The 25643-nt window shown below is 42.3% G+C and overlaps 1 protein-coding gene across 1 annotated transcript in view; it reads right to left on the bottom strand.

Annotated features, from left to right (window-relative positions):
• Positions 1-25643, bottom strand: part of LOC308109460 (dolichyl-diphosphooligosaccharide--protein glycosyltransferase subunit TUSC3-like) — an 81201-nt gene that overhangs the window by 18537 nt on the left and 37021 nt on the right. Inside the window, exons 3-7 of the mRNA XM_080463029.1 lie at positions 23276-23393; positions 19259-19399; positions 16412-16552; positions 15542-15631; positions 433-496 (exon numbers count right to left, since the gene is read on the bottom strand). Coding sequence (XP_080319155.1) covers positions 433-496; positions 15542-15631; positions 16412-16552; positions 19259-19399; positions 23276-23393 — 554 coding nt within the window. The remainder of the gene's footprint in view (positions 1-432; positions 497-15541; positions 15632-16411; positions 16553-19258; positions 19400-23275; positions 23394-25643) is intronic.

The following is a 25643-nucleotide window of genomic DNA, read 5'->3' as shown; positions in this document are numbered from 1 at the left end:
AGTATCATTACCTGTACAAATACAAAAGCAGCAGTGCAAGTACACATGGGCATAGAAGCGGAGAGAGAAGCAGACAAATACAAACTGAAAAATCTATCCAACCAAACAAGTCCACAATCAAACACAGACACACAGAGCCAATGAGGGGTTGAATTTGGAACAAATCAGGCAAGAAGAAGAAGTTAAAAGAGGACAATTTCTTGTCTCTGTATTGTCTATTTGTTCAGGCCATCAGGCAGCCGCTACACGCTGAATGCACACAAATGACGACACCTTTGTCTCGAGAGAATAACAGGAAAATAAAAACAGCAGCAGATCCAGTTTGGGGGATATGAAAGGTGGACTCCCCAGAAGAATCATCACTGAAAGGTAAATTGGTCCGTAGGACTTCAATTTTGCAACACAAACACAAAGAATTTGATGAAAGGATACTCAGAAGAAGGATGATGTGGGACTCCGCCACAAACTGAGCCTGACTGCTGCCATGGATGTAACTCTGGGGAGAGAAAAGAGAGAGAGGAAACAAAAAACAGTTAGCAAAGACATTTTCATCAACACAGGGTTGCTTTGCTTACTGAAATCCCTTTCATAAAAGACACTGAGACCATAGTGGGAATTCAGTCCTGGGTTTTGGATAAATCCCCAAAATACTTTCACATTACTTCACCAAACATTTCTTGCTTGACCTCAGACCAACTCGCACAAAGTGACCTACAGGAGGAAAGATTTATTTACCTGTTAGAATTAGGCTCAATAAAAGGAGACCTCCACATGCGGACAGGGGGAGATGAGGGGTCAAACCTGCAACCTTCTCTACAGTGGCTGAGAGTCAAGCAACAAAGTCCACCTGGACATTTCCATCGTACCACAAACATCCGTCACAGTCAAACTCCAAAGAACGACCACATCATCTTGGATTAAAGTGAGACGGCTGAAAGCCCGCATCCCGACGTGCAATATAGACGAGGCTCAAAGGAATCCTCTTTCTGAGGAACTCAACTGGCAGTACACATTACTAAAGTAGCTTGAACCAATACAGTAGTTTTGGGAAGTAGCAGAATCATTTTTGAAGGGAATCCAGACAAAAAGTTTCATATTAAGAGAAAAGAAAGTTGATAAAACAGGATTGTAGATGATCTGGTCAACAGCAGCTATAAAAAAAAAAAAACCTTTTGAAATACTATGAGACGAAACATTGTCATGGTTCATGTATGAATGATCTCATGATGTACTCTGTACTCTGATGTAATAGTTTCCTTTGTCATCACTGATGGAACCAGAATCCAACAGCTGGTAAAAAGCCTCTCAGGTCTGCGATGCAGTATAGAAGCAGCAAGTCGTGTGTTTGTGAAACAAACATGCGTGAGTGTTCCGTGAAGATTTATCTGGTGTGTAGGTGTGCAGAGGCGGTGGGCCGGGAGTTTAACCCTAAAAGGAACAAACACAGAGGACGACTTCACAAGCAAGCCTCAGCATCAATAGGTCTTCTCTAAATACAAAAACTTTTACTGCAAAATCATCAAAATCAATGTGATGGTTCTTATTTCGTTGAATAAAATCGATGCATGAGAATAATGACCAGTCCATGTTATAATGAACCACTCGGGCTTTTACCTCTGGACTCTGTGTTTGTATCTGTAAAGTGTAAAGGTACAACCTTTTTGTTGGATGTGATGGAAAGTAGTCCACATTATAAACTCATCGTTATTAACCGACGCGTCACAAACTGTCTGCACCAGGTAGAATTACTAATCTATTTATTGATTTTGAAAGCATTTTCTTTCAGCTGCAATCCGAATTCTCAAGTAGTCTATACCTGTTGTATGAGTCAGCCTTTCTCTGCTTCCAGGGAAAAAAAAGAAACGCTTAATGTTATTTACCTAAAATCATCAAATCTCATTAAAATATACCACTTTGTGAACAGATGGCATCATCAGCTAGAAAAAGCAATTCACAAGAATTTCATGCACTTAGGACTTCGACGAGCGTCGCTTATCTAAAGTCGCACAAGCGAATCTCACAAAGACGGGGGAGAAATTGACATGGTGGGAACTGAAAAAAAAAAAAGCTCTCCTCCTGAGGTGTTAGTGTCTGTCCATGTTTGTTCAGCTAAATGAACAACAGACCAATGCCAGGCTCTGCGCAGGGTTGTTGACATGATGAGAGGATTAAAGCATGGCAGCCCAATCATGCAGTCTGAGAGACACAGTGGGAAACAAGTGAAGAAATGACGGCAAGCGAGTTAATCTCACCGGGGTTTCTGGTTCAGCCCGCATATTCTTTTGTTCATTAGCAACCAAAGCCACTTAGCACAAGGCCTGTCAGTCACTACTACAACTGGAAGGCTGTGATACAGAGAACCTGAGGCAGAAAACACTAGACTTGATGAGTTACATGTTCTTCAACAGTGAAACAAAGAGAACAATTATGATTTGAGGTATAAAACATGTCTTAGAGGACTGACCTTTTTATTCGCCAGCCACTGAACCGTCTTTCCTAAGATAAGGAGTTTATACTCTATTTAGAAGAGGGGTGTCAAACTAATGCCATTCTTTCTCACAGCTGACAAATTTCATGTTGCGGGCCGGTTCTGGCCTGTGTGCCGGACGTTTAACATCCCAGATTTAGACTGATGGTCGAATACAGAGTCAAGACTCAAACTGGGCAGAAGTCGGCTTCTCTGATGAGACGTTGGAGGCGTACCATGACTGACGTCTGTTTGTAAGTAATGCTATGAAGCAAAGAGGCAGACAAAGAAGAGACAAAGTGGAGGTCTTGTGGAAATGAGACAAAGGGAGGAGGAGTGAGGGGAAGGAGGTTTCACAATGTCTTTGACACTGTTGAGTCCTCGCTGATAATTAGCATCTAGGTTTACTGCGCATCTTGAGCCTGCTTTTCCACTCCACTGGCCCAGTGTTCATTTTTCCCTATCAGACAAGAATAAGGATGGAAAGATGAATAGGGGATGACAAAGAGGGTGGAGTAATGGGCGGACAGCTTTTTCTTGCTTCAGTGGAGAGAAATGAAGAATTTTTGCACTTGAAAGCAGAGAAAAGGATGACAAAGGCTCAAGGCTGAAACAGATCCTTTTGTCTTTTAAGCTGGGATTTTGAACAGCTATCAAGAAACTTTCCTTACTGACTGACAAGTCCAGGCTCACTCCTTAGCACAAAGAGGAGCTTTGTTTTTGTTTTGCTAAACCCCAAAATTCTAAATGTTTCCTTGAGAAACAAAGTTAAACACAAAGTTAAACACAAAGACATCAATACTTAGGTACATATCAATCATTTTCTAAAACGATACCATATCGATATTCCGGCCACCAATATTTCTGCCTTTTTCTAACAGGAAGTGAAGCAAGTTGTCGGATTTAATGCTGGGGAAAATATTCTCAGCATCTTCATCTTCAAAAGAAGATGTCTGGGTATATTTTGGTTTCAAGCAAACGACGGGAGTAATGGAATGGACAAAACACAAATTATTTGCAAACATTCCCTCGCCGCAATATGGCACTTGAGTAACATGTTCAACTGCAAAGACAGCAGGCTGAAACGGCTGCAGTGTCGCCTCACATATGTGTGTGGTTCTGTCAGCAAAACGTGGAACGTCAGCTCCCAGTGCTCAGATATGCAAATCTCACCACATCCGACCACAATATCTGAGCACCGGGAGATGATATTGTACGTGTTGCAGATGAGAGCCAGACATTGTGGAGGAGGAGAAAGATATGTGGGAGGCAATGTCTGAGTCAACTACTATGAGAGCAGCAGGAGACTAATTTGTCAATATAGTCATATATATCATACCCAAACAAACCATATAGCGCCTAATGAAGGTACGTATCATATTGTGACACACGTATCGAGATATGTATTGTGTTGTGACTTCCCTCACGATACCCTGTCAAAAGGGTCAAAGGGAATCTGTCTTGAAATTAAAATTGTAGAACATAAAACTAATGTGACACTGGTGGTCATCACTATAAATGGCTGAATTTAGCCTCTTCTAATGGGGTGAAAATGGAGGAGACACATGAGCGAATGTGCAGTTTTTAACTCGCCAGGGGAAGAAATGTTCGGTTTTCGTATGTTCAAGGCATTTATGGGGCTTCTTGAATAAAACTGAATAATATGTTTATGAATCACTCTAGTGTGGATTGAGCTTTTCCTGTACTTAGATATGACGCCACTAGAACAGTAAATTGAACCTGTCCAAGTGTTTTGCAAGGTTTGTTACAAAGCAGCTACGACAAAGTAAAAAAGTGTTGTTCAGCCATGAGTCGAATTTTACTACACTTCTTTGGAGTGCATAAAAAACTATGATAAAACCTCTACTCAGGCAAAATCACAAAGTACAGTATTTATAAGAACATAAAAGAACAAAATGTCCTCAATAAAGCATCCATCCATGTATTTAGCCATCTTATTTGGTAATGTATGAAATGATAATTATAGAGCTGAATAAACTGTCGTCTTCTTGTTTGAGCAATTTTTTTTAGGGGTTGCCACAGGTGATCCCCCTCCCTCACTGCAACCTGAAACTCCTCAATGGTTTTCTCCTGTTGCTTGGAAACTCCATCGCCTCCACCTGACTGTACTCTGGTCTTTGTCTTTCCTTTACACTTTGCTGGTTGACCCCAAGTACTAAAACTCCAGTATCTCTGTTGTTTCCACTCACTGCATCCACCCTTCTTTCTTTCTCATGAAAAACTCTCCTTCACCAGATTCTTTTCAACCAGCTCACAACTGTATGATAAACTGATATCTGAGAATAAAGGTGAATATGAAGTTGATGAAAGTAGTAAAATAAATTAGATCAAGAATTAAAGTAGCACAAAGACATGCTGGTGGCTGCTTAGGCCTCAATTCATAATAATAGTACTAGAAATGTGCATAATATCTGTATATGAAGATAGGATATAAACAATTAAAAGGCAATGAGTAAAAGGCTAAAAGTGATCCTCAATTGAAATAAAGAAGCTCACTACACCTTTCATCAGATTGAAAATGCTTATTTCGAAAACGATTACGAGTCAAATATTGTCCAATCAGAGAAGAATAATACAATAAAAATAAATACTATACGAGTCTAAACACTATTACCTGATGACAGCAGTAGTGTTGAGATGGTATTTTTTTCCTTCCTCTTTCAATACCACAAGTAAACCATCATTAGTTCATATTGTGGCGTTTTGTTTTTGGTGGGTGGTTGGGGGGGGTGGGGTGGGTGGGGTTAAGGACTACCTGCTTGTGGCCTCTTGAACATGAAAAAGAATAGAATGCATGTAGAGGCTGCAAGCTGGAGTAGTGCTCAGGAGATGAAACATTCCTCAATCCATGGCCAGGCACATCCAATTAATCTGATGGATTAGAAAGCAGGAGTTTCATTCATTAGTGTGCAGAGCTGAGAGTACACATGTTTGGGAGTATCTAGCTGAGCACAACTATGCTGAAAAGAATCCCGCTGCAGGTAAACGTGGGATTGCAAAGGAGACCGTTCAGGGAGACTTTGTTCATGTGGAAGATGTACGAGTGCGTGCTCGTTAGAAAGGTGCTGCTGAAAGTAGTCCCTGCTTGCCGAGCTAACATGAAGACAAATGGAAGGGCAAACTTAACACTCCACAACTTTCACTCACCTACTTAATGAAAGACACTAGTTACCTGCATAAATCAAGTGATTTGCAGTCCAAGAAGTGTTTGAAATAGTTGGTTGTGCTGAAAATAGACATTTCTTTAAACGATGCACTCAGAAGACAATGTGTAGAGAGTGAGGAGTCTGGAAGACGCCAATGGGACATTTAGATGAAGACGGCTGTCTATGCTGCTTTTTGATTACTTTCATATACTGTTAAAAAGTAAGACATCCATTCAAGAAAGATTGAGCTGTGGAATATAAAAAGAGAAAAGTGAAGTAGCATATCAACATTGTTTAGACACACGGGGTCCAGCAGACCTAAAACATACTATCAACAGCCTCAATGTCTGAGTTCAGCAAACGGCTTTTAGCAGGTAGCTCACATCACAACGCTGCCGCAGCAAATCTCCGAAACTTCCACTTCACTAAAATCACTAAATCACTGCAACAAAAGTTTTCGCTAAGGACTGATAAATATCTAGTTCTGTAGATAGTATATTTGCATTTTTGCATACGTCATATGAACACTGATGTTTAACTGCACAGCATGCTGACACACACATTTCCTCTGTTTTAAATAGACTCACAACAACTCTCAGGCATTCATTTGGGCAGGTGCATGCTGGGGAGCTGTCGGAAACAACTGCAGCGTACTACTACTCCAATTAATCTGATGGATTACTTCCACAATGTCTGCAAATGAAGTCGAAACATCTGCTTTTAACATACAAAGGAGGAATGTGAAACAGAACCACCTGGAAATCAAGTACCCTTTCATATTTGGGGGCGTAATGAACATTTGACCCGGATGAAGCCAATTTAACCGACAGCAAGTTCACAAGATACATTCTGCATTCATTATTACGCTTTGCATTTATAAGCACTAAGCCTGATGCAAACATTTGTTCAAGCATTTTGCATCCCGAGAGAACCCAACCGTGGTTAAAAGGTGTGAGGTTTTGTTGTGGGCTGTCTGAGGCAAGTGTGAAAACTATTTTCTTAAAGGTTACTTCAATCAAACATCGAAATATGAGCAACAGAACTTTAACACTAATCACATCCCCTGGGAATGATATCATACAAAGCTTTTTTATTTTTTTGATGAACAAGCTCCTAGGATTAAGATCATAGGAATACATGCATTTTTTTATTTTTTATTTTAAAGAGGAAGAAGTGATCCACCATATATGTGTTTATTCCAATACATGGACATTAAAGCCTTGTTTATATAAGTACTCTATATTAGAACCCATTTGTCATATTGTGATGCAAATTACTTGTCTGCCCCATTGTACACATATAATAACATTTACACAGACGAAGGGCCGGAGTTATTGCACAAAGCTTGAGAACAGACACTAACAAGTAGCAGTCAATGCGTGACATTCAGACGTGCCACATTTCACAGAAAATATACATGGACAGAAACATGAGTACTAATAAATGTCACGTCATGTACATGCCATTGTCGATGGAAAAGCAAAGCAACACTAATAACTGAAACCATAGGAGCAACGAACACACGCTGCCCACTGTTTGTTTGACCACTTTCTTTTTAAAACAAAGCAGCTGTAGTGTTACTTGTTAATAGCTGAGGGCCTGATAACCTTTGCAAATAGCTAAATTCATCCTTTCCCTTCCTGTATCATGTATTTGTGTGTTGTGTATGTGCAAATGCGTGTTTGTGTGCATTTGGTTTGCTAAAGGTCAAGAGCCACTCCGACAGGAAGAGGGATAAATGAAAAATCAACAAAGCAGAAGTGGGGAGCTATGTGCTTCATTTATAGAGGGGAGGGATGTTTTTGACGTGCATATGTTGTTACTTATGGATGAAATGACCGGATATCTCAGGAGTCAATGTCGGAAATGACTCTGCTAAGAACAGAAGAGGGAAAGAAAAACAGTCCAACATGTGAGGTGATACGGCAGGAGAGAAGCAGATGAATAAAATACCTAAAAACAGCAAGAAAAACACTGCTTATGCTCGGTTTACACTATGTTCACAAGAGCTTCCTCCCAGACCGTGCGCGCCGTGGCTGACCGGAGGAGAACGCAACGTCTTATCACAATCATTGTGATAAGTAATCCTTGTCTCCTGAGACTTCTGCTGGGTGCAGACATTCCTCTGGATTTCTTTTTGGGTGGCAGAGCTTGTAGAAGCTGTTCTGTCGTTCATCGCTCAGACTCCGATGAAACTCCCCTCTGGCCCGGCTTCCTCCCAGACGGTGCTGCGCCGTGGCAGACCGGAGGAGAACGCAACGCGTCAGGTCCACAAACACGCCGGGATAAGCCGGATTAAGCCGCGATTGAACGTGATGAAACGGCTAACATACACCGTAACTCCGCCGTGAGGACCGTGACGAAGCGCAGCGCGACGTGATGAACCGTGACAGAACGCGCACTAAACGTCACTTCCTGTAAGCCTCCCGTCCCACTACGGACCGCCTCCGGGTTCTATTACGGCCAATTGACGGCGCGGATGAGAAACTTAGTGGCCCGTAGCAAAACGGGATGAACGTCACAAAACGTCAAATTTTATCACGTCGCGCTTCGTCACGGTTCTCACGGCGGAGTTACGGTGTCTGGTAGCCGTTTCATCACGTTCAATCGCGGCTTATCCCGGCAAAGCGTTCTCCTCCGGTCTGCCACAGAACGTGAAAAACCAACCTTATGTTTTAACAGTTTAAAAATCTGGCACGGTGCCCACGGCAATCACGACCTGTTACGTTTGTCCATCCCGTCCCCCTGCGTTGTCTCATGTCCATCCCGTCCCCCTACGTTGTCTCATGTCCATCCCGTCCCCCTGCGTTGTTGCACGTTGGGGCTGCCGTGAACATAGTGTAAATGTTCCTTTAGATATTTGTAATGAAAATATGTGCAGTGCAACATTAAGAATGGACCAGCCCACCAAGCAGACTCCAGGAACAGAGTGGTTGGTCTATTTTAGGAATTCAGGTAATGCTTCCAAATCTCATTTACCACTGAATGCTTATGCAATGCAAATCTCCATGGAGAGTTCGGTTTGATTACCGAAGAGACATTTGTAGGTATTTCGAACTGATTTTTTATTTTTTTTTTTAAACATGTCAGTCAGTTAAATATGCTAGACAGATGAGGGCAATGGCAAACTGTCTAACAGTGACTTTCGTGTGATTCTACTGTCTTACTGCTTTAATTTTACTAAAGGTCACCACTGCAAGTCCTTGCACCCACCGACCTGGCTAGACTTTACACCGGATGCCAGGATTCAAAGCCTTTAATCTGAAAGTCATGTGCCACCAGGCAGGGACTCATTTATGTATTTTTATATTAACTAGGTTAGAGGAAAGACGTTTATTTAGGAGCAATGGACTTAAAAAAAAACAAAAGACATTTCTGGTTTTACAAGCGACGCTATGAATCAAGGCACTCTCGGGAGCTCATGGGATTGAAGGGTCTCGCTCAGGGTCCAACAGTGGTGACCTGGGAATCAAACCTGCGAATGCTCAATCCAGATCTAGCCTCTCTCATTTGGTCTGTTATCTGGGACACAGCGGCAGGGTTCATCCCGATCAGTCACAGACAAACAACTTAAGGTAACAAACAAAAACAATATGTCTTACTGAATACATGAAATCATTACAAGATCAAATAGTGAGTTCCCAAATTCTCATCCTAGGATGCCTGTAAGCTGCAAAGCAACATTGTTGGGCAACAGATTTGAACTGAGAACACTTGTGTTGTCAGGCGACGAGCGAACCACTGGTGCTTCCTACAAAATGATGATGTTTAGTAATGTTTATGCTTTAATCCTGCCAACGTCTGCTGGGTTTCTGGGGAAAAGACAAGCTCAATGTCTTCACCTCTTCATCCGGTATTTTGAGTTAAATGAATTGAATACATGTGTGATATGGATCCGAGTGTAAAAGGATTCAGGAAGGATTTTCCACTATCTTCTCTAGCTTGGCTCTACTACTGGCAATAAAGTGCTCACCAATCTCTAAGTTACTGGTGTGCGTATGTAATAATTATAGCTGCCGATGCTACTTAATAATCCATTATGCAGGTAGTATATTTTGACATTTGACACTAAAACCCTGTTTAGTGCACACTCCCTCACAGTTTCTGAATTTCAGAGAATGTTACAGATTATTCTACAATTACTTTTCAAACCATCCTTTTTTTTTATTGACATCAAAACTGACTTTTATTGAAATTGAGACACTATTGTGATGTGGGCAGTTGGAAATGATCCATCATTTCTCTGTAGTGTTAGTGAGTGATATAAAACTCTTAAGATTCGTATCACTGACACAAACTCAGGAGAAATAAAAAATCTTAACTACAATAAATGTTTTTGTCCACTGTGGAACAAAAAGTGATTAGAAAAGTACAGAAATTATCATTTCCTGATCATTTAACAATTCATTTTTAAATAAATGTGAACATTCAGGCCTGAAGCCCCCCCCTGCTCTTCCACCTCCAAGATGCTTTGTGCAACATATCCTCTTTCTCTTCTCAACATTTTCTGCAAATTATTCCTCTAAATCGTCTTTTTCTTCTATCTTGTCCATTCTCCTCATTTCCAAGGAGAATCTCAGCATCTTCATATCTGCCCTCTTGAGCACAACCTGCTGGTGTGTGTGTGTGAGAGAGAGAGAGAGCGAGAGAGAGGCTTTATGTTTGATCTGCACACACACACACACACACACACACACACACACACACACACACACACACACACACACACACACACACACACACACACACACACACACACACACACACACACACACACACACACACACACACACACACACACACACACACACACACACACACACACACACACACACACACACACACACACACACACACACACACACACACACACACACACACACACACACACACACACACACACGTCCTCTGCAAGCCAAAAGTCAACCATTTGCAATAAGCCAATAAAAGTGACAGCAGTGCTTCTGTAAATTATGAAAGGTTAGCAGTAAAGCAGGGAGGAGCCGCTTCCAACAGCTGCTGAGTGCCATCTACCAATCAAATGAAATCAAGCGGAAATATGGAAATGTCGTCAGCCAATACTGTAGATTATAACACTGTTGGTCATGATAGAATAATAGTAAAATCACTGGCGAAAAGCCACTTCCCAACGTTAATGTTAAAATGCATACCCTGTCATTTTGAATTCCTTTTTTCTTCTCAGGTGAAACACTCAGGCTGTAACATTAAATCAATGCAAGTAATTGGGTATGGCACTTTCTTTTTATTAGTCACGAGTGAGACTTTCTTTTCTTTAATATTTCTTGTGCATGATGATGCACCAGTGGTGGAGGTATTGATTAACACTGGAGAGGTCACTGTTTCATTCTGGGTCACCTGTGAGGTTTAGATGTTCTCCTTGTACATGGATTTTTTCATGTTCTCTGGTATCTTTCTAGAGTCCAGAAATGTACAATTAAGGATAACTGGTGACTTTAAATTGCACCTAGGTTACAATGCACATGTGTGATTTTCTGTTTCTGTGAAGGATTGGTGACCTGGCCATGGTCTACTCTACTTTAACCCCCAGTGAGCGAGGGCCGGCTCCATCGCCCTCAACCCTGAGCGCTACAGACGATGGGAAGACATTTTGTGTTTGTAGCCGATTGCTGGTTACCTTCTGACTGACATATTACTGTATAAGCAAGGTTGCATGCATTGTATGACAATGTAATGCATATGTAAATGACATTAAAATGATATTTTCTATGCACGTTGTCATCACCCGGCCAGTTCAGTAGGTAGAGCATGAGACTCTCTGTCTCCAGGTAGAGGGTTCAAGTCCCACGCCGGGCGCCACCTTCCTGTGGGCTCTCCACCAGCAGGAAGGTTCTTAATCAGGTGCAATGTGATCTGGGTGACGGCGCTCAGACTGACACCCCCACCACCCGGGAACAGATAAGCGGGAGAAAATGGATGGATGGATGGATGGATGGATGGATGGATGGATGCACAATGTCTTGGGAAGTGAATGTTTACAGACTTGCTTGAATATAGGGATGCATTTTCTAAAGCTGACTTGGTGTGGAGGTTTTCGTTTGCATCACAGAGAGAAGGTCTGAAGCGACAGCACCTTTAATACAATCCAGAGGGTTGTAGCAGGCTGGTGAAACTACATGTTAATGTGGCTGCATGAGTAGATCTTGGAAGCCGAACTTCCACACAGGCACATTTTACATTAATTAAGCGATTTATATATGACTGTACGGGTGTATACGAGTACATGTGGCAGGGCTGATTGACGGTGATTTGTGTGATGACTAGAGGCAGCTGAGAATGGCTTTAGGCGCCAATCCGGATGGATGTATGGATGGATGGATGGATGGAGGGAGAGGAATCTTTGTTATGGCAACAAAAAAGTCCACCCACATGAGGAAAATCCTTAAATATTTCAATGACCACAACTTTTCCGTTTAGGGTACGGTGGGTTTAAAGCAGTAAGCAAGCAATAGTTTGAGTTAACAGCCAAGGACAGGAGAAAGTAAGAAGGTGTAAAAAGAATGGCTGTGTGTGTGTGTGTGTGTGTGTGTGTGTGTGTGTGTGTGTGTGTGTGTGTGTGTGTGTGTGTGTGTGTGTGTGTGTGTGTGTGTGTGAGCCAGCACTATTTTCTATGCTGTAAAGTCAGATGCGCCGTACAATTTCATCTGCTTGGCCGTCCCACTTGTCAGTTGACAAATCCTTTCAATGTGGTCTACCTGGCCTCACTCGCTCTCCTTTTGAAGGAAACACAGTGTCTGGGGAGAGGGCAGGATTACAGAAGCAACACAAAAGGTGGTGGGAAAGAGAGCAGGAATATAAGATAGGCATCTTTTCAATATCACAACACCTTTTAGAAAAAACAAACAGTGCTCAGGTGGGATTTATAGAAAGCATTAGGGGAGGAGTCGAGGGTGAGAACGGTGCACGGGTAATGAGGTGAATGAAGTAGGTTTTGTGAATCAGACTAAAGTACAGTAGCTAAACCTGCTGCTGTTGTGATTGTATAGCTGCATAATATATCAGTTGCATTGGGGAAAAAAAGGATGACTATATGTGTTGTATGCCACTATGGCAATGAGACTGCTGCCTTTAGAGAAGAATAACTCCAAGGTCACGGGAAGCCGAGCCTGCAAGGCCGACCTGCAAGGCTCACATGAAACAGGCATCTTTTACTGCTCAGAAACTATACGAGTCAATTATACACAAAACTTGTAAAAATCATTACTGGCATAACTTTAATTGAAACGGATAAAAAAAAGGATTTAAATATTTAATGTGGATTACACTAGTGGTAGTACTAATTAATGTTCTAATAAATGCTCATACAAATGGGGCATCTTCATCACTGTCAGAACCATTTAGTGTAATGAACTGATAAAAGTGGACAGAACAATATTTTGCGGTCCACAGAGCAACACATGTCTGAGAAGAAAACCAGTCGTTCCGTTATAAACCTGGGCGACACCCCCTCCACCACGCCCCGTCTTATTACAAAAAGAAAACGCTGAAGGAACCTCATACCACTCTATAGGTGAAGGAAGGTTTTATTGGGTCTACTTTGTAAGGCCGAGTTCTTTTCCTGTGAGGAGCAGTTTGTTTTCCATGTTGCTTTTCTCCAAGTACAAAAGCTTCCTTTTCCATTGTTGCCCCAACATGCAGCTTTTGTATTTTTGGGGCATCAACAGTCCGTGCACCATTTCTCAACATGACAGTCACACACAATCACACTTCATTATTTCTTCCTTGAACACGATTTTAAATTGCATATTTTTGTTTGGATTTCCAGTTGTCGTAGCAGTGGGTCTGTTCATGGAAACTTTCTTTCTGAAGTTTTTTTTTTTTTTTTTCAATCATTTTTGAACTCTGGCCACAGCTCTTGAGATTTAGATTGCTTCAGTTTTGCACACATCACTATTGGCACAATCACGCTGGTGATGGCTCTGAAGACTCAATCAGTCATATTTGCTTTGCCAGTAAATCTGATGACGCTGTGTATTGGGGAACATTGCCAGGCTCAGGCTGCAATAACATTTGGCACTAATCAAGTGATTCAGATGGTCCAAAACAATGAAAAACAATATGAACTTCAAAAATATCTAAAGATTTGAACAGTGCAAGTTTAAAACTTTAATGAAGCAAAATATGTAAATAGCTTGTTACTGAAAAGAGCCTTTCACTCAGAATCACTCGAAGCAAAACATAAAAAATTGAGATTTCATTTAATTAAAAAAATTATCAACGAGGGAAAAGACTGATGTGGGCTCCACTTATTCCACTTGTTTCAGAACTTCTGGGTAAACTACTAAGTTGTAGGTGGCTTTAAGCAGCCCGACCCCCAAACCCCCCCACCAGGTCGCTGGCCTCACCTAACTAGCATAAATCTGTTTCTGCAAGCTCAGCAATAAATTGTTGGCGAACTTCTGACCTCTGAATTTGAATCAGATGCCAGTGGCTACTGCTTCCTAAAGATGTTGAATTAATATCTGTCTTTATATAAAATGCTGTTTCAACACTTGACTGAGAGGAAGCTTCAATGCCGCCCTCAGTCCGCTCAGTTCACGTAAAGACAAGAACAGGAGAGGACAAGAGGACGCGAGGACAAGAGGACCGCAGTGTCAAATTAGCTGACTGCACCCTTTTTTCCCTCTGGAGGCTCTGACATGGTTTGAGGATGGACAGAAAGAAAAACAAAAGGGGTGAGAAGTAGTCAGAATTAATCAGCGAATGAGGAGAATTAATATGGAACCAGATGTAATGAAGTGAGGAAGTCGTTTTATATATATATACTAATATATATATATATATATATATATATATATATATTAGTATACCAGTCACAGGTAATGATTTCTGTCATGCCGTGAAGCAGCATAACAAGATATCGAGAAACTGAAGACGTGAATCTCGTCAATTATCCCATGTCATGCAAAACTAATGCGTTAAGAAGTTATCATCATTTCCCATCCGCTAGTTATGACAAAAAAAGGAAATAATGTTGATCACCCAGGGGCACAAATATAATATGAAAAGTAAAAAGAGGGCCAAATCTACATTCAGGAGCAACACTGAACATTTTATGTCTCCGTTGTGAGACAAACTGACAAAAGTGCCTTAAAAAAACAATTGCTTCTTTCACAGAACAACAAGAAGGACCAGGAACAGAAAAATAAAAATAAAGTGACAAAGGGCTTGACGGGCAGGCTTGAATATTGTTTCTTTATCCATCTTTATTTATTTTGAGTCGATGAAAGTCTCCACCTCCCCGCGTACCGTCTGTCTTTCTCTTCTGCTGAGAACCAGGAATCGACGAAACCTTTTCAGCTTCTGGATGGGGTGAATTGACTTTTCTAACAACGTCACCGCTGGAAGTTCTTAGTCTCGTGTCCCTTTGAGTTACTGTCTTTAGTTTAGGGTCATGTTTGTCACAAACGCATGAGTGGCGTGCACATACGCTGAAAATACAGCGGTGAAGATACCTGATTACACTTTTTCCTCACTCTTTAATTTAAGTGCCCTTTTCCCTCTCCATCATTTTATATCTAAAGTTGTCGTAGTTTTCCAATATTTTTCATTTTAATTTCACACTTGAGTGAACAAACTTAATCGATGACCAGCAAAACTCTAACTGCAAACGCAAAGCATGTGTGAGTGCTTCCACACGCCTTGGTGATAATTGGCAATTGTCCAAATATCAGTGAAAATGTATAAAACTTTGCGGGTTGGATAAATATCAAGCAGATAGAACATGGTAATGGCATATTCTCCATTTTACTGAAGGTCAGTATACTTACAGATGTTTTACTTGGTTGTACTCGATGATCCAGTACAAACACAACTGATAATATGAATATCACGGAATAAACAAAGCCAGCAAAACGGCGGTTCTTACCACTTGTCCGTTCTGAGGGTTCTTGTGGGCGTAGGGAGGACCTCTGATGTGATTCCACATCTGGCCAGACGTCATTGCAAAAACCACACACTGTTACAGACAGACCACAGAAAAACATTGAAGGACAAACTGGATGTCAAAAAATAACCTGAGACCACTTATCTCAGTTCTGTTTTACTTTGGCACAGCCCATACATAATCTCTTTTCTATTGTTTTATTATTAAAAAGTGGGGCCGGTCCATCAACATTTCTCTACTGAGCACAGTCGATTCCAACTTATCCACAGAAGAATAAATGCCTTTTTGTCACTTTGATATGGAAATGTTCACGTCCTGCTGCTGTAAGCGTGTAGGAAGAAGACCAAACACTGGATTGTAAAGCTGTTTTCATCACTGACCTGGCAACCCACTGGCTTTCACCCCCTCTGGTGGGTGCAAGGTCAGTGTGACTGTGTCTGAATGACTATTCTGTCCCGAAGGTCCCGATGACGGTTGACCTGGATCACATTATGAAAGGGTCGTTCCAATGTGCTCAGTGGGACCAACTGGGTCACCAAGGAGCAAATTTGTCAAAGCCAAAGTGTCACCGACCCGTTTCAGAAATCAGCCTAACTTGTCAACTTCAGTGTGGAAATGGTTAAAAAACAAAACATTTAATTTTAAAATATCTCCAGACAGTTTAGTCTAGAAATCTGAAGAAGTTTGCAAGTTGTATAAATTGGAACGTTGAGTTTGAAGTAATTCAAAGTTACCAGACTGAGGCAGGCCACCATATGTTTGCACTTTGAGAAAAAAAAAAAAACCATCACATTTTGAAGTTGGGAACATCTTCAGAGTACTATACAAAAACTGTACAATTACGTGCCATACCAGTGCAGCCATGGCCCAGCCAGTCTTGTTGTATATGAATTCCAGGTTGTTCCTCCTCAGGTACAGCAGACCCCCGACCAGAGACACTAACAAGGCCAAAGCAATGGTGCCTGAATAATTGGGTGGACGAAAGACACGTATCTGAAAAGATGGAGAGGCAGAGACAAAGAGGCACGTGAAATTATATTTATAGTGGGATGTAGAGAATGTGACCTTGACTATATGTCTAAATATTCATTTCCTAAATGTCCTTCACTCATCATGTAACTTAGTACACGGTTTATAGAAACATGTTTACAGCGGAGACATCTTATTGCATTGGGAATGTTCTCAAGTGGCTGAAGAACTTCAGTTTGTGTTCAGAGACGTTTTTCTTCTTACGGTATCGGGAGATTTCAACATTCAGCGTTCTTTTGTGTTTAATCAACTAGTTTACTGATTATCAAAATAAGTTTCATTCGAGTGCCACATTAATCCTGTGACTTTCAATTGTCATAAATGTGTGAAAAAATACATTAAATATTATAATTAAGAGATAAATGTGTCAGACTAACACACAAATAACATGATTTGAAAAATATAGTCACCTGATTAGATGTGTCACTGTGTGCGTGAGGACTACTACTTAGTATGTTTAAAACTGACAACGTTTCCTTTTATAGCCAGTAGTTATTCAGTTGAGTTGATTTCTCATATTTTGATGATGGTGAATAAGTTCTGTTCTCATGATGGTTGGTGATTTTACTCAAAATGAGTCTAAAGTTATTTAACCTGAATTTACTGTGAAAAGGTGAAAAAAATGGTTAAATCAAAGTTATAATAAATATATAATACATAATGAATTTAATCTAATCTGATTTAATCTCGTAAAATCTCAATTGATAGTTCTAAATCATCAAATCATCAAAACAATCTTTTAATCAAATACACGGTTGAAAACCATATGAAACTAGATATACTAAAACTATTATAACAAAAAAAAATAATAATCAATTCTTGTCACTTTAAAGGAGATTGGCAAGTCTTGTTTGAAATCCCTGAGTATAAAATGAGTACAGAAATAAACAAAATCAAAAGAAGGATTTTTTTTAGTGGAAAATAAAATTAGTTATTTAATAAATGTCTCATGTTCTTTTTATTCTACTTTTTGAGCAGAAGATCTAATCAGTCAGTCACAAATCAGGGACAAGTTCCATCAAGATATGCAGACACAATTGGGACAACCAGCTCTGGCTTAGAATATTTAATTAAATTAATTTCACTGAGATCAACTGGGATTCACAAACACGGCCGTCTTTAATAGACAGGAAATGATCTGTAAATATGAAGTGAGCAGCAGCAGCAGGTGTCCAAGCATTATGGACAAATTAGACCTGAGATTTGTGTCAATAAGTGTCTTCTTTAATACTTACTTCATCTTTACTTTACCAGCAAATCCAATTGAGTTCCCCCCCCCCCCCCCCCCCCCCCCCCCCAAGTCATTTTTGCAAGGCAGACCTATGCAAGGTAGCAACTGAAGGTAAACTAATAAAGTAAGAAACGTGGTGAACTCTGTATTTTGTGCATTTTTCACAGTTCTCAAAGGAACCCTGCCTGCTGCATTTAACAAAAGTATTGTATTCTTAAAAACTGGGTATTATATAAGGAATCGACAGAATAACAGAATGTTTGCCGGTCCATTTCAGAACATGGGCTTCCAGTTCCTCCATCATACAAAAGTGTTCATCTCCATCGATCACATATCGGTCCTTTTGTCTCTTCTGTTCTGTGCTTAGTTTATAAAGTCACACTGCAGCGTCTGAAAGCTTGCACCTTTTGTAAACGCTCCCCATCAGCTTCTCTAAAAGGCAGCCTTTTGAATAAGGATCTATCAGAAAAGTGCCAGCAGGACGCTTCCACAATGTCTGCCGGTGCAGCGCTGAACAGGCCCTTCAGACAAAACCACAATTTGATCTTACATGCGTCGACAACTCAGGAGAGTGAGTGTGGGAAGCTGACTCCCATGAAGAAGTGACATTTGGTGTTTGCACTGCATTTACAGAGAAACGAAAACAGCTGTAAAATGCTTGGGAATATTTGAGGAGTAGTTATTATACAAAAGAGCCGAATTGTTTTGAAGAGTTGATACGTAGAAAAATGGATCTGTTGTTGGAGAGGCGTGACAGTCGCTCCTGCACTTCTGAAACTCTTTGGTTTCCGTATGCATGAGTCGTCTACAACACGAGAGTTTGATGCGAGTAAGAACACAGGGAAGCACTTGTCGCGCTGAGACGACCTGAAGTGATGGTCAACGATTACGTCTAAGCAAACGAGATGAGAGATTATAAAAACCACCGACTTTAAAATGCAAACGCTTAACAAGTGAGTCCACCTGTGGGCGTAGGCCTGGTGGCATTAGTGAGTGAGACAGCGAGCAAAGCACGCAAAGCACACAGCAGGCATACCAGAGCGGGAAAATCTGAAGGTCCACTGGACAACTTCCCCAGAAAAACACAAACTATGAATTACTTTCAAGCGAAATCAAGCCCAGTTAGAAAAGATAGAAAAGCCAAACCATATTGTGTGACAGTTACAACAGGAGCAGGAAATAGGATGAATTGCAAGAGGACCATTAAAAGATATCTTAGAATATGAAAACAATATTACCAAACATGACCAGAATTGTGGGCGGGGCTACTCTTTTGGTTAACTAAAGGCATTAGGAAGGACAGACGATGGAAAAACACAAACATTTCTTAAGAAGTTACAAAATCAACACTCTCTACTCTAGTTGGTCAAGAAGCAACTTTTCTTCCATATTTCTAACAGATGTACTGTGAGTCTATGAAGAGTTAGATTTTTCAGTACCTGGACGTCTGTGCGGTCTGCAATCCACTTGGCCAGCTGCTCGGAGGCAAAGCCGATCCTCTGCAGGTCAAACGTATCGGCTCTTTTCGGTTTCCCCTTCGCTGGGAAATGCATGAAGGTTGGAGCGCTGTTCATGTTCAGCTGGGGAGGCAAAGAAAATCAAAAGGAATGCATCAAGTTAGTGGATTATGAAATGTAAAGCTTTTCCAGACTGAATATACCTTTTCTGTCTGACAGCAATTCAGTATTTTACACATCTTCATATTTGAGAGAATTAACTTTTGATCAAGACACATGAAGGAAGATTTCTATTGTTTTTATCCCAAACAAACATTAAATGGGGGTTCACCCCAAGCAGTCATTGTATTCTTATTTAGCAAACTATCCATCTATCTGTTATCCAACTTGCAGTTGCACAGCGCTGAAGCCAATCCCAGATGATTACAAGCGAAGGCAGGACACAGAGTTCATGACAGGGCAGAGGGACACATAATGACACACATTCACATCTACAGTTATTTTACAGTCATCACGCGTCCTTCTTCTAAATCATCTGATATCCTGTTCAGGGCCATTTGGAGCTGGAGCCAATCCCAGCGGACTATGGGTGAAGGCCGGCTGCATCGCTGGTCCATCACAGAGCAAACAGAGACACAGAGTCTCCATTCAACCTCACATGCATGTTTCTGGACTGTGGGACAAAGTAGGACTTCCTGGAGAAACCTCGTGCATGTGCAGGGAGGACATGAACTACAACTGGGGATATTCTGACCGTGATGCCAGAGTGCCAGTGACTGAAGACTGTAAATTCAATTACTACAAGGTTCTGAGTGGGATAGCAACATTCCTTAAGCCAAATCCAAGATTAGTCTTGACAATAGCCCATAGCAGCCAAAGCCTTTTACAGCCATTAACAAAAGAAAACAAGTGGCTTCCATCCAAAGAAGCAGAATCAAGTACAATATGTAAAAAGATGTACAATCTAAGATATTTCCAAGAGATAAACATACTATTGTGTAAAGATACAAACACATGACTATATGAAGGTTTTATCTGATCTTAATGGTGCACAAGAGGAACAGACTCCTTTATGTAGAAAGCCAATCTAAATCTTAACCTTAGATTTGAATAGAACTAATTCAGGAGGCAAACGACCAAGACCAAACTGCATCAGTGGCTCAGCTTCTGCACGTTCTCATAGCAGCACAGAGTACTGCTGAAGTCACGTGGTTTTGTTGAATATAAAAGGTAAAGTCTGACTTTCTGATCCTCTATTGAGCTAAAGTTGTCAGACGACCTGATAATGGCCCTGGACTATCAGGAGCCTGACGGCACCGAGGGTTTGATGAATCACACAGTATTGATAAATTCTCCCTCAGGGGCGTCGCAGCTGGTCGTAACATTCAGCAGGATGATGATGAATGTATTGAAACGTAGTGACATAGGCCGTGATGCATTATGCATTCCTCTGGGCTTTAAATAGGAACCGATTTCTGAACACACACACATTATTAGAAGAACCGCTTCATATACAAACGGCTTAATATCAGTCAGCAGTTTCATGAAGGCATCAGACACTCTGTGCTTCTGTATCCGAAACACTTTGCAGGTGGCCCAGGTTTCTAAAGTGCTGCTTTCAGCTGAAAACTGCATTTAAACTTCAACATTTTCTTCATGCAGAGAATGGTAAGAGGTTGCCCAAATCCTGTTCACATCTTCCATCTACATTTTCAGAATGACGCTTCTCTGTGGATTTTTATTAAAAACATAATTACACACAAATTGCAGAAATAAAAAGAGAAGATTACCATGCTGGTTATATTTCACTACGAAGAAGGACTAAGCTCTCGAAATAATTCACCAGATTTGACAAGTTTGACTGCAGTACTGTCAACCTGCAGTGGAACATTCATAAAGATAATAGAAGAAGGCGTCGGACTCAAAACTGAGCAAACCCAATACTGGACCACTTGGCACAGAAGCAATGACAAAAGAATATCCTTCAAACGGTTATTGGATAAAACAAACTCCATCAGTGTATTGCTCTGTACAAATACTCTGGCTCAACATATAAAAATGGGAAGGAAAGCATTTCCAAGGAAAAAGTTAATACTCAGATCCTCCTGCACTCACATGACATTAGAAATGTGTAATATTCTGAAATGTATATATCTATATAAATATTCACGATCACAAATTTAAAACGATAAACTCAAGTGTCTGGACATACAGTCTGACGATAAGCAAACAAGTACAGATTAGGACCCCACATTAAATGTTCGGTTCTTTAATCAAGAAAAGTTCACATACTGACGTCTAATCTTGTTTTTATTCGTCTCTGGAAAAGAAAGTGATTTAATTGCAGGTAAACAACTAAAATTTACCTTGTTTTACTCATTAAATAAATGATAAACAAAAAAGCAGATTCTTCCATAGCACAGAATTTTCCATAGCAATTCTTTGGTTTCATGGAAAAAATTGATATTTTCATTACGTATACTATACGCAAAAATAAAGAAAACGCAAAAGTTAAAATTTAAAGGTTATTACAACACTATTTTACCTGTTCAAGAGGAATTCGGGCTGCTTGTGGTCCCTGGATTAAAATGTATTTGACATTAGGATGTGCGATATGGGCAACAAAACTAAAACCTTCTTTCTCTCTCAGCTGCATCAGTGGCTCCTCTCCTCTCCATTCTCTCCTCTCCATTCTCTCCTCTCCATTCTCTCCTCTCCTCTCCATTCTCTCCTCTCCATTCTCTCCTCTCCATTCTCTCCTCTCCTCTCCTCACCATTCTCTCATTTCCTGTCCATTCTCTGGTCTTTCTGCCCTCCGTCTCCTCTGCTTCACCTCCTTCCAGCTAATATCACTGGGAAGAAAAATATAACGTGCCCCTGAAAGGTTTTGAAGGACATTATACTGTTTGTGATATTTACACCAAGTCTGAATATTATTAAATTTCACCCAAGATTGATCCTTCAAATGCCGTCTGTTTCTTTCTTCTACCTTGCAGTAGTTGTGTTCTCTTTGTCCTTCTCTTTATCCCCCTCATGCCATTTCTCAGCCCCATCAAAATAAAATTTTTAAATCTGACCGCAGACATTTCTTTCACTCCCGCCTGAATCGGCGCTGTTTTGAGCGCCGCTGCGTCTCCAGAACGTTCCTTAAAAGTCTGATTTCTGTCTTCCTGACCTGGTTAGGACAAAGTCATGGTACAGCAGCAGCATGTGGACCTTTAGAGACAGAGACGTCTTCTTCTTTCTGCACACTGCGCTCCGGCCCGCTATGTGGCAAAGAGGCTGTGGTTTTGTTTCCTTTTTGAAAGAAAAAGAAAAGGGAATATAACCACACCCACAGATGTCAGATCTGAAGCCCACCCACCACTAAATGTGGAGATATGGACGCACACGCACTATAAAGAATAGCTTAGCGGGAATTGCAGAAAGTATGTGCAGATTCCTGCATGTTCCCTCCATGTGAAACTCTCCTCCGTGTGTTCTGCTATCACACCAGACAAAAGCACAGATAGATTCTGGTATTTTTTTCCCCTTAAAGGTACAAGAACATCTTTGAAGTGAAAAACTCTGATATCAGCACATTTTCTGAGCCGTTGTCAGTTTTAGTGTTTTACTTGTACCGGTGGTCTATAATTGGTCGCTGCTGTTCCCTCGCAGTCACACAGGCTGTCGAGATCACTGAGCTGCACAATCTGTTAGTTGGGCCCCAAGAACTGGTTATTACATCACACGTAGCCAATAAAACAACAATTTAGTGACATGTCGCAGTGATTAAAGAAAGTGTGATGTGGTCGACGTAATTCGATGAGCAAGTCTAATTTGGATCATCTATCCTCTTCATCCCCGTGCAGCACAGATTACACTTCAATTAAACAACAAATCATTAATACATGAGAAAAGACAAAAATCAAGAAAAACATTTAAAAAATAAATGAATCTATTAGTGTTGATTTTGGGAGAACATATTTGAAAATAATTCTCCATGTATTAATTAGTTACCTGCTGGAAAACATCTGCTCCTTCATCATAGTCCACAACGGTGAAGAAGAGCTTGTTGGAGAATGCAGAGGAGTAACGCCACGAGTTGGCCAGGACCTGGTACTCCTCGTTCGCCTGCCTGGAAAACAACAATCCAACAGGAACACGTCATGAAGAAAAATGGACAAAGACTATCAACTTCTCACGTAAGACTTTGGAAAAAGCTAATTAATGATTAAATGTAATGATACTGAAATGCACCCCCCACCCCAGGTTGGGGGGTGGGGGCTGTGTGGGTGTGGGCGAATGAGGGGGGGTGCCCTGGCCACTGGCCTCCGGCTGGGCTCGCACTGGGCCCTGCGGGTCTCGGACTCTGCTGTCTGGCCGTTGGATGGGGCGGGGGCTCCCTGCCCGGGTCCCCTTACGGCGCCTTGTTGGGGGGGGGGGGGTGGCTCCCCGGGTCCTAGGCCGGCCACTCGGGGGTGGGGTGGGGCAACGCGGGGGGTCCAGCTGGGCCAAGGTCCTAGCGACGGGGGGACCCCCTCCCTCAGAACCCTCCCTGCCTTACCTCACCTTATATTACTCCACAATAGGGAACAGTGGGGCGGTGCCTAGGTGGGGGGTCCGGGCTACTTAACTGCGGTCTGGGTCCTCCCCCGACTTTGCACCACCCACAATTTTAACCACACTTAGTCACGCAGGGTCTTGAGGGGGTAAGCCGCTTTCGGGGTTCTGCCGCTTGTCAGCGGTAGAACGCCCGGGCCCCCTACCCCCCAATTTTAAACCGCACCATAGACACACACATTGCATCCACCTTTTCAAAACACAAAGACACACCCTTACATACATCCAACACACATATAGGGCAGGGGAAGGGCGGGAGACGTGGCTCCTCCCGCTGGGGTCCCGCCCCGGCCCAGGGTGAGTGCGGCTGGAATGCGGGGGGCGCGCTCCCTCGGGCATGGCGCTCGTGGGGGGGCTGGGGTGCGGTGCTCCTTCTCCATTTGCTGTTGGATTGGTGGAGGTTGGGATACCGCGGTGGCCGGGTGGGGGCCTGGCCGGCGGCCTGGGGGGGCGAGAGTCATCACTCCCCCCCCGTCGTGTGTGTGTGTGTGTCGGTGGGGGGTGGGTCAGGGGTTGGGTTCTTCCAGGAAGATCGGGGGGGAGGATCATGGGGCGGGTGGGATATGAGGCTCCTGGGGGTGTAGAGTTGACTGTCCTCCGACCGGGGCCTGCGCCGGCCTTCGCTTTCCTGGGTCTGGGGGCGGGGCTGGTCCGGGGCGCGGCGGCTGTGGCCGTCTCTGCCTTGCCGGGTTGGGGGGGGGGGCGGTGGGTGGGCCTGTTCCCGGGGGTGCGGCGGGACTCGCCGCCGGGGTTGGGGGGGCTCTCGGCCCGGGGGCCCTGCTCCGGCCTTTTCTCGGCTTGGGTCGGGGCCTGGGGCCCTGTGCCCTTTATCCTTCTCTTGTGGGCTCCTCTTGCCTGGGGGGGATTCCTCTCTGCATTCTCCGCCTGGTGCTTTTTGGGCGGGGACGTGGCTCTCTGGGGTGGTTCGCTGGGGTCTCCCCGGGCCCGGGGGGCTTCCGTCTGCCGGGGTGTCGTCATGGGCCCCCCCACAACAGTTCCGGTCACACCCAGTGGACAAGCCACACACACACACACACACACACACACACACACACACACACACACACACACACACACACACACACACACACACACACACACACACACACACACACACACACACACACACACACACACACACACACACACACACACACACACCTCACGAAAGGTGCTTCTGAAGTTGCTTGTTCTCTGTCATCATTTGCTCAAACTTTAACCTCTTTGTTAATTCATGTTCCTGCTTCACGTTACTGTCTAGATAGAGCTGCTCAGGCTGGTTTAATCAAAAAACAGTTGGAAAGTATTTGGATCAGTGTGATAACTGCAAATAATATATGTAGCACAACAAGGATATTGTATGTTATCCCCCTCCCCCCTCCCCCCTCAAACTTTCTTCACTCTCTTCTCTTCTCTCTCTCTTTGTGCGTTCCCCCCCGGTCGTGAGAAAAAAAAGAGGAAGAAGAAGAAAAAAAAGAGAAAAAAAGAAAGAAGAAAAAAAAAAAATGAAATGCACTAAAATAAAAAGGTAAAATAATTTAAAATGTATTGAAATCCTTTATTATTCTAGTGTTGCTAGTAGAAGACACACACACACACACACACACACACACACACACACCCCTATCATGATGATTTTCAATCAGAAGCAAAGTTATTTTGTGAAAGCAATAGCAATGCTGACACTCTGACCAATAAACTACACTCACAAGGCGATTACATGAGGGGTTCTCTTACTATGATCAAACTCCAACAGTAGTTTGTT

The sequence above is a fragment of the Lipophrys pholis genome, assembly GCF_963383615.2.
Source record: "Lipophrys pholis genome assembly, chromosome: 5".
In the NCBI taxonomy this organism is placed as follows: domain Eukaryota; kingdom Metazoa; phylum Chordata; class Actinopteri; order Blenniiformes; family Blenniidae; genus Lipophrys; species Lipophrys pholis.
Note: the sequence above shows the minus strand (reverse complement) of the source record. Positions and strands in the feature narration are given on the sequence as shown.